The sequence below is a fragment of the Morone saxatilis genome, unplaced genomic scaffold, assembly GCF_004916995.1.
Source record: "Morone saxatilis isolate NCDOM2014 unplaced genomic scaffold, NCSU_SB_2.0 Contig16, whole genome shotgun sequence".
NCBI classification, from domain to species: Eukaryota; Metazoa; Chordata; class Actinopteri; family Moronidae; genus Morone; species Morone saxatilis.
Genome location: NW_023339718.1, coordinates 3,179,662 through 3,189,564, shown reverse-complemented (window position 1 = coordinate 3,189,564; position 9,903 = coordinate 3,179,662). Strand labels below are relative to the sequence as shown.

Below are 9,903 nucleotides of genomic sequence, written 5' to 3'. Positions count from 1 at the left end.
CCTTGTAGATAGTTTTGGTTTTATTTGTCCAAGTTTTGAAATATCCATCTTATGTTTCTCACCCACTGTAGGAGGTCAGAGCATTGAAAAACTACATTTGACGGGTGCCCTGTTAGCTCACCTGGTAAAGCATGTGCCCCATCAGTCCTTACCACAGTGACCTGGGTTTCATTTAAACCCCGGGTCTATAAAGATCAATGTGAGCAATCCTTTGGAGTCACTAATGAATCTCTTTTTTTGACACTGGTTTAGTCTCCACCCGGGAAATGTCTGTTAGCTGCTAAATTCTCCACTTGGTTTGCTAGCTAGTTGCTAACTTTGCTATTCTGCTATTTGGTGTTGAGCAGTTAGTGTACAGTGGGTTTATTTTGAGTTTGACGTCTGCTGAAAACAGCATCCTGTCGCAGAATATGAGGTTGTTTACACCAGTGAGAATTAACTGAAATATAAAATTCGTAGGACGTAAAACCGAAACAATGAGCTGAAAGTTGGCAAAATGCTTCATAGATCTGAGAGGAACTGCAGAGTTGGGTGATAATTATCTGTAGATTCATCACTACGAGCAAACACTTTTACTTTATACACAGTCATTTCACTCATTGTTGATATAAAAATAAAAAATGAGTGCAGCATTAAATACAAATTTGCTTTAAGCACCACAAACTAACACTGGATGTAAAGCAAAAAAAGAAATTGTCTTTGTAATTTGGGTGAACTGACCCTTTAAAGGTCTTATTTCAATGGTGTCATTCCATTACCATTATTTTTAAACCAGGATGGCAGTCTTCAGTGTCCAACATGCAAAACCATCTACGGGGAGAAAACAGGCACACAGCCCCCTGGGAAGATGGAGTACCACGTCATCCCCCACTGCCTGCCCGGCTACCCAGACTCCAAGACCATCCGCATCGTCTATGACATTCCTGCTGGCATCCAGGTCAGAACCGTTAAATCCCAGTGCTGCTCTTGCGCCTTGATCCACTGTCTCTCCTCTCTAAATCTGAGCCCTTTCTATAACTGCTGCTTATCGGCTTAAGTTTGACGGTCGGTTGTTCGTGCAGGAAGGTGAGGTGTAAGTCACGGAAGAAACCAGCCTTCTTATGGATCACACTGTGGTTCTGGGCAACTTATAGTCATTATATTAGGACTATGATTAATGACTATCTTCATCATCTATTCATTTTCAGGGTTTTTTTAAGTAATTAATTCATCATTTAGTATATAAATAAATTGATTTACAAAATGAAGATAAAATCAGATGAAGGTCATTTTGAATGTACATCACATCTGCAGCAGAGAGAAGAGCATGTTTTGCAGCCCAGGCTTGAGCCGATGAGATAAAAAAAAAGGTCGCGTATTTCATCCTGACTACTGAGAGAAGCTTTAATAGAGTCAATAAACTGACCTTTTTCCACCAGAGGAGCAGGCTTTAGTGTCCCGGGGGGACAGAGAATACTGGAGGGTCACCTGACCAGCACAGCACTACCACCAGGGAACATTTCTGTTCTGTTGATCTCCCACCTCTGTTTCCAACACGATAAACAAAAGACAGAAAATACACTCTGCATGTATAAATTAAGTAGTTTTCTGCTGCTTTGCACTCAGACTGGTTTGCCGGTCTGTGTCTTTGGGCTACATGTACTTCCCAGTGAAAAAATAGGGAAAGACAGTAAATAATGTGACATTTTAGAGGCAGAAAGGCAAGCTTGTAGCAGCAGCAATGTGTTTGCAACACAGTTTAAACATTACTAGAAGTATGAAAATAGGGAAAGTATGTGTTTGTCATCACAAGGAAACCGTAACTAAATAATAATCCTTTGGAGTCACTAATGAATCTCTTCTTTTGACACTGGTTTAGTCTCCACCCGGGAAATAATTGTTGTAATAGTATGATTCCTTCATTAATAAGGGTGGGGGGTTTTCTGGTGAGGGTGCAGGAAGAGTTGGTGACCAGTTTATCTTTGCCCCCCACGGACAAGATTTTATTTTTTCACATTGGAGCCTTGAAAACTTTCTGAAATGTGATATTTAAGGAGATAATTGGATATTTACAATAGCATATCTCTCCAATGATTTGTACACAGGGCTATTGTAAGCAGCGTGGACATTAAAGCTCGTCCCTTGGGTGCTGTTGACATTTTCAGTGCAATTAAGTTGCAATTGGAGGAAAAGGAGTTGTAATGTTTGTTTTTGTTCTTGACATTTTCACCAGACCAATGAGCATCCCAACCCCGGGAAGAAGTTCAGTGCAAGAGGGTTTCCTCGACACTGCTACCTCCCTGACAATGAGAAAGGCAGGAAGGTAAGCCCCGACCAAGAAAGCACTGATCTAACATTAAACCTCAATGAGCATTAAAGCCACGCTGGAGTCCAGTGCACCCTTCTGCATACAGTACAATTAATTCCTCTAGAGGGGAAAGCTGTTCTGCTCTTTCTACAATCTGTGCTTGTATTTGTTCTTAGGTTTTTCTTCACTAAATGTACTAAACTGACTTCATTGTTATGATGAGCTTGTATTAAAGTTGTTTATTTATGTCTCTTGTAAAGTCACATGAATTATTGTTTTCCAGGACTGCACCTAACAGTTATTTTCATTAATCAGTTAATTATTTGGTCCATGATATGTCAGAAAATTGTAAAAAAAATGTTCATCACTGTTTCTCAAAGCACAAGCTAACGTCCTCAAATGTCTTGTTTTATCCCCAACCCAAAGATATTTACTGTCATAAGAGGGTGAATAAACCAGAAAATATTCACATTTGAGAAGCTGAAAGCAGAAAAATGACTCAAAATTATTATCAAAATAGTTGTCAATTTCTTACAACTTATCATTGCAGCTTTCTTGTTTTCAGGTTTACTCACAGGACCTTGCGTGCCAAATGAAATCTTGTACTTACATGTATTAATAACACAATTATGTATTATTCTGGGGTTGTAAATTTGTCAATCAATTAATGTTATTACTATTTTGCTGCACAAAATTTGGCTGTTAAAAATGTGCTTGCTTTCAAATCCAGGGATCGTGATGACTATTGTTATTGTATTATTTTATTTCAGTAAGATCAAAGTCGAGAATCTTATTTAACAGCCATTTAGTTTCTCTTAACGAGAACACAGATTACATTTCAGTTTTGGGATGACTCGCTTTGAGTTCAATGTTCAGACAGTAGTTTCACTATTAACTGGAAAAAACGAGTTTCTGAGTAAGATGATTGAGATGTGTCAATAGACCATAGTGAGACGTCAAAACAAATGTTGTGAAAGAGGACCAGCATTATTCTCTCACAATATACTCACCAGTTGCCAACCTTTTTACACCAAAATGAGCACATATATGCAGAATACTGGGCCTCTTTCATCTGTAATTTAGGGGTAATATTTTATGAACCTTTGTCATTCAACACCAGTGTGTTTTTCCACTTAAGAACTATTAGTTAACTGAGATTCTGTAGTTTCAACCGTTGAACTAGCAGTGCTTTACATGCCTTCATCTCATGTTGCACTGACTTCTGTAACATACTTTTCTCTTTACTTATCTGCCCTTAATCGTCTGCAGGCAATCCAGAATGCTGCTGCACAACTACTCACTAGATCAAATAGATGGCCTCACATTACCCCTGTACTTACATCTCCTCGATGGCTCCCTGCTGCCTATAGGACCCAGTTTAAAATTCTCACTCTTACTTACAGAGCATTGCGCGGTCGGGCTCCTGCACCCTTACTCATCAGCTCGCTCCCTTAGGTCAAATGTGCTAAATTTGCTGTCTGTGCCACGCACCCACCTTAAAACCTGTGCTGATCGAGCTTTGGTGGCAGTAGCACCTGAACTATGGAATAATTCTCAGCAGACATTGGCCGATGACGATTATCTGGCGTTTATTTATAATATAAATACATCTTACTTACTTGCACAGTACTAAGAACAAAATCACTATTGCATGTTGTTATGGACTGTAAAAAACAATAAATACAATAATGACAATTCACACTGGTGTCACATGTTTCCATCTCTGCCGATTGGAGCTGGAGCTGATAAGTGCTAGTGATTAATGCCGAGACATTTGGAAAGAATGCAAATTCTCATTAAAGACAAAAGCCAGATGTTCGTGGGGTTTTTTGTCCAGTGTGAAAGGGGCTTAAAATGTGCTTTTGCTTCAAATGTTGAGACCCACTAGTCCTGCATGTGGTGTGCTACTTTCTTCTTGCTATAGAGGGATAATAACTTCCTTCTCCACCCTCCTCCGTCCCTCCAGGTCCTGAAGCTGCTGATCATGGCCTGGGACCGACGCCTCATCTTCACCATCGGCACGTCCAGCACCACGGGCGAGTCAGACACAGTGGTGTGGAACGAGATTCACCACAAGACAGAATTCGGCTCCAACCTGACCGGCCACGGCTACCCCGACCCCAACTACCTGGACAACGTCCTGACAGAGCTGTCGGCCCAGGGGGTCGGCGAGGACAACCTGAAGGACTGATGTGCAGCTGAGCTGGTACACAGGACCACAACCCACCATGCCACGCCGTCTCCCAGAAAACAGGGACACTGCATGACGGGCCGACAACTCTTTACTCCCCACAAACAAAAAAAACCCCTGCAGAAGTGGTGGCACAAGAGCAACGGAAGCAAAATAAATGACGTGGTTATGATCAGTCTTTTTGATGTGTGTAACCTAAGATCCCCCCCCTGCTGTCTCTTGATCCATGCCTTGAGCATGTGTGTTTATGCCAAATTTTCTCAGAGGGTTGAAGAATGTAAAGATGAGGTGACGTTTCTCTCTTGATGTCGGTAGCTGCAGGTAAATGGTATTTAACCCCTTTTAGATCCAAACTGAAGCTGTCCTCCTGAGGGGCCAAAACTATACAAAGGCATATTTGTAAATGCTGAACTCCAGAATGCATGGCCCAGACTAACGCTGCATAATGAATGTTGGGCGAATATCTGCAATAGGGCGAGGTGTCATTAGATCAGTTGTTGCTTGTTTTTGTGAAGAGACATTTAAGAGAATTTCAGCATTCGGAATGATCCTGAATCGATATTTTGTTCCCCCCTTTTCTCTAATAATTATTTATTGTCGTGTAACAAGTGGTGGTTTTGTGATTTGAAGGAGAGGATTTGGGCTTTTTGGTGATGTTACTGTAAAGTTGCACTGGGCATCTCTGACATTTTCCACTTCTGATACCTTAGGTCAGTTGTTCTGTAAAATGAAAGCGTGTTCTGTAGTGCATGAAGTAGATTCCAGAGAGCTAAAGGCTATGAAATATTAGTGTTTGGTTGTAAACGTATGTTGTGTGGTTAACCTTGTGGACTGTCCATGAGAGGAGACATGAAATAGATGAAACAAGCATCTCACCGGTCAGTTTGATGCTTGTTACAAGGTGTTGTAACTTGAAAGACTGAGGTTGTGAAGCGGGGTTTGCTATGCTCCAAGGTTAAACTCATTTGTTTTGTTGACACACTGATGACGGTGACCTCTGTGAATATAAAGCCGGCATTATTTTTCTCCCTGCTGGAGCAAACCCGGGCGTTGGCACGATCCATCATGCTGACCATACATGAGGGGCGAGCGTGTGTGATTGCGTGCTTTGAGGCATTAATATGCTGGCTCGAAGTCCTTGAGGAGAATAGCTGAACACTCTCCTCACAGATGGACGTCTCCTCTTTTAAACACCAACAGTTTTTCCTCTGAGATGCATTTTGGGCAGCGCTCCTGCTCGCCTGCCATCTGAAAGTCTCTGGTGAGCTTGTTTGCTGCTAGGCAGTGCACGGGGCTCCACTGCTTGTATAGCGAGCAGTGAAATATCTCATTTCCTGCGTGAGCTCACTCAAGAGTTGCTAGGGCCGATTCCTAAAGTATGGCCTCGCTCACACTTTTCTCCTCCTCCTCCTCCTCCTACTCCTCCCCAAGAACCATGCAAATGTTGGTATGTAATTTGCTGGTAACCATTTTTTCCTATGCTCTCCTCTTTACCCCTCAGATATTATGCCTGTAAGCTAAAGACTTTTTGAAGGTCCTTGGAGGAGATGTGATGTTTCTTTAGTCTGAGATAAAAGATAACCCAGTGCTGCATAATTCTCCATAAATATATCTGATCAATGTTAATGAGCGGGGGTGTAGATGTAAGGTTTATCGAGTGGACACCCAGCTGTGAGCTTCATTTTGGAGTGAATCATAGTCTTCCATAGCACTTTGAGGCAACGGTTTTGTTTAATCGGTAGTTTAATTTTTAGAAAAATGTCTTAAATTGCAACAAAATCTGTCCTTTTTTTAAGTTGATGTTTATAAACTGGCTTGCAATGCTTTAAAAAATATATATAATATACATTTGCAGATGTGATATACCTTTAAATTCAAGCTCAATTTGAGTCGATGGTGTTTAAGTTTAATTTATTTTTATACTCTTCTATATAGAAAATATAATGATATCGACGGGCCCACATATCTATACACAGGCACATGTTACCATGAATACATAAAATCTGGCAAAGATGAATTTGTCAGTATGTCAGGGACTGTTGAAATATGTACGACATGTTATGGACGTCTTATATTACAAGTAGTCTTAGCGTATGCTGCTGTCGTTACCTTAATGTAGAATCTGTGTAGTCGATCCCCTGTGGGACTCCCAATAAATACAGTAAATGTGTCTTTATTATTGGTGGGGGAGCTTTAGCAGCATGAACATGACCGTTTCCCCTCCAAATAGACCATTTCTCTTTTTCTACTTGTCCAGAACATGGGAATGGATGCAGTCAGCAATCTTTGCTCAGTTTGAAGATGAAAACATCACACCTGGGTTAAAAAGAAGCTACACATAATGCTTGGAGTTTGTTTTAACTAAGCGAAGCAACATATTGGTGGGATTGACCTCAGTCAGTTGTCAATCTAAGTACACTGAATTTAATGTTTTTAAAGGCCCTGTAAACCTATTTTCTCTACTATCCTTCTCTGTAGTTCAACAGTTTTCTTCCAAAGTTTGAACATTTTTGGTTATTTTAAATGAGATTTTGTTGTATTTGTGTGTTCAGATATATAAACAAGGATGACATGACAGCTCTCTAAAAGTGAAGCCAAAACATATCGATCGCCCCCTGGTGGCTGTCTGCAGTATAGGTCATAAAGCCTCAATGTTAGCAGATGGGCCAAACTAAAAAACCAAAATACATATCAAATAAATGTTTCCCAAAGATTGCTTCTGTCATTTTAGGTAGTTCTGATCACTCTGATGTATGTTCAAGCTAAGTTTGGTTTTAATTAGTTATTTGAAGCTATAAAACAGGGGTTTTACATCATGATTTACTTGATGGACTTTGATACCGCGGCGCTGATGATTTGCCTCAAAAACACCCAATTTAATGTACAGATGTCTGAAGCTAACTAGCAATGTATGCTAGCTGTAAGCAAGGGTTTCAAACTGCTGGCCTGGGGGCCATTTCCGGCCCTCTATCCTCCTCACACTGACCTGCGACATGATGTCAAAAATATTATAATATCTGGCCCGCAAGATTTTATTTTTTTTATAAATTTTTATAGTTGTTTCATATCAAGTTAAATGGCCCCTTCATATGCAATTAAAATAAAAACACAATTATATATATATATATATATATATATTGAACTGTATTTTGTCAAAAATGCTTACAAATAATATGAAAATGATGATATAAAGATGTATAAAAACTGCTGTTTGCATGTTTTTGTTCAGTATAATGTCAGTAATGGAAGTATTTTAAGAATATTACGCTTTTTTATTGTACTTAGTAGTGGCCCTCCTCTGAGATAACAATACCAGCAGTGACCCCAAGCCAATTTGAGTCTTCAAGTTAAACTCTTCACAAAAATCAGCTAAGGATGATTATCCAAACATTAGCTTTATTGCTGCTTATTTAATCATGAATATTTAATCTTACAGAGAAATACTTAACAGTTTTCAGGGTCTTTGAACTGCACAGGCTAAAACAAACCACTAAAAGTATGTGTCTGTGTGATTTTGACCCAGGTGTTGTCATTGTTTGGCCTGCTCCATCTCAAGTTTTCTCCTTCACGACCTTTTTGACTCCCTTTATAATACGGGACAGCAAGAGAGAATGCTTCCAATCTATCAGGGAATTTTTTCCACGTTGAGTGAAGTTTCATTAACCAGAGAAATCCAAATGTTTGCTTCTTCAACCTTTCCTTTCCATGTATCGGCCTTGTAGTATGAACGATGCAGGCCCTTTAGACTTTTCAGGTGTGTACAGACTTATATGGGAATGATGAATAAAACATGGTTTGGTATTTGTTTGATTAAGAAAGAGAGAGAGATGGTGTTTATGCAATTTACTATTTTTAAGATCTAATACATGATTTATGTGTAGCAAGAAGGCAGATTCTTTTGGTTTAAATGACGATGGATGTTTTCTTTATGGGGTGCCTACCTCCAGGTTTCTAAACGAAAGGGGTCACGATCCGAGGATGTCCACATGCTATGTATTAGAAAACATATATTTTTGATGTCTTTTTTTGAATGATGATTGTCTCTAAAAGAACTATTACATAATATTGCTGTATTACTCTTATCAAGATCCATTCCATACTATTTTCCATTTGATTAGGAGCGGGATAAGGGATGAAATCACTTTGTCTAGGAGTAAATACAGTTGTACTCTCATAGTGTCAACTGCAAACTGTACTTCTCTCTCTAAATGATACCGTAACATTTTGTGTGGATATACTGCGTGTTTGTCTGTGCGAGTGTGCGTGAATGTGTGCGTCTAGTAAACGAATCGTAGGTTCATGTCCTTTAAAGATACAGTAATGTTCTCCTAGAGGTGCATGTTAACCAAACTGTGAGCAAGTTTATTGACAATGCATAGCTTTTTTGCGTATGGAAACATCATAGCTTCTTTAGAGATATCACCCAGGTCTTCTGGTGATTTAGCACTGTGGTTTCGCATCTTACTCCAGTTAGTTAGATTGATTTTTTCCTCTTATCGGGTTTGATTTACACAGATGGGGATGAGACAGCGTTTGGCTGCTCTCCTCACTCTTTTGACAAAACATGCAAATGTTTTGACTTTTAAGTGCCCATTTTAATTGACCTTTTTAAATCATGATTTCTGTGGTTTGATTTCTCTTAAGCAGTGTCTACATATTGCTATTTCAAATGGTTCACAAAGAGAAACTGAGACAAACTAAAAGCAAAATATTGAGAGACATTGATTAAACTATAAAGGGCTTCTTAATCTATCGGTCTTTATTGAATTGTGATGACCTTGTTGCATGTTTGTGTGTTTCTCGTGGAAAAATAAATGTGCCCTCGACAGGGGTAGTTTGACCTTTTGTCACCTTGGCTCTTCCTGGTTTTTTTCCCCCACTCACAGTGGCACGTCCTCCTTTATTTAGCTCCACCATTTCCTTCTCCCCGGGCAGCTCTGTGCTCTACAGCCTCTTTATGTGGATATAAATGAGCTTTGCTGGAGCTGTGGAGTGCAGCAGGAAGTTCTCACTGGCAGTAAATTTGCTTTATGGTCATTTTCTGTCACTGGCTGCTGTATGTTGGTGCTGTGGTGAAGAGCTGTGGTTGGTGCACACTAAAGCAGGCCGTCTACCAGGGGCCTGAGGGAGACCAACTTTCCCTTAAACTCACCCCTTTTCCTTCCAGCACTGACTGACCCAGCAGTTCAGGGCAAAGGTCAGTCTCCTCCTTGTTCTGGTACCTAACCCTCCTGCCCTGCCTCCTCTCATTGCTCACCTCTCATGCCTAATGAGAGAGCTAGAAGGGAGACTGCTGCATCACTGCTCTCATTAGCATTTAAATAAGGCTGGGAGGAGGAACGGCTGCAAACATTGTTTGTGTGGCATTATTTAACATTAGATTCTGACTCCTGTTGGATTGTAAAGTCTGTGGTTATGGTGGTTT

At 40.1% G+C, this 9,903-nt stretch overlaps 1 protein-coding gene across 2 annotated transcripts in view; it reads left to right on the top strand.

Moving 5' to 3' along the window:
- Positions 1-7,090, top strand: part of dtx1 (deltex 1, E3 ubiquitin ligase) — a 53,565-nt gene extending 46,475 nt beyond the window's left edge. For both annotated transcript variants that reach the window (XM_035658379.1, XM_035658380.1), the window contains exons 8-10: positions 776-937; positions 2,213-2,302; positions 4,254-7,090. In XM_035658379.1, the coding sequence (XP_035514272.1) occupies positions 776-937; positions 2,213-2,302; positions 4,254-4,478 (477 nt within the window). In that variant the 3' untranslated portion in view covers positions 4,479-7,090. The remainder of the gene's footprint in view (positions 1-775; positions 938-2,212; positions 2,303-4,253) is intronic.
- Positions 7,091-9,903: the final 2,813 nt, after the last annotated feature.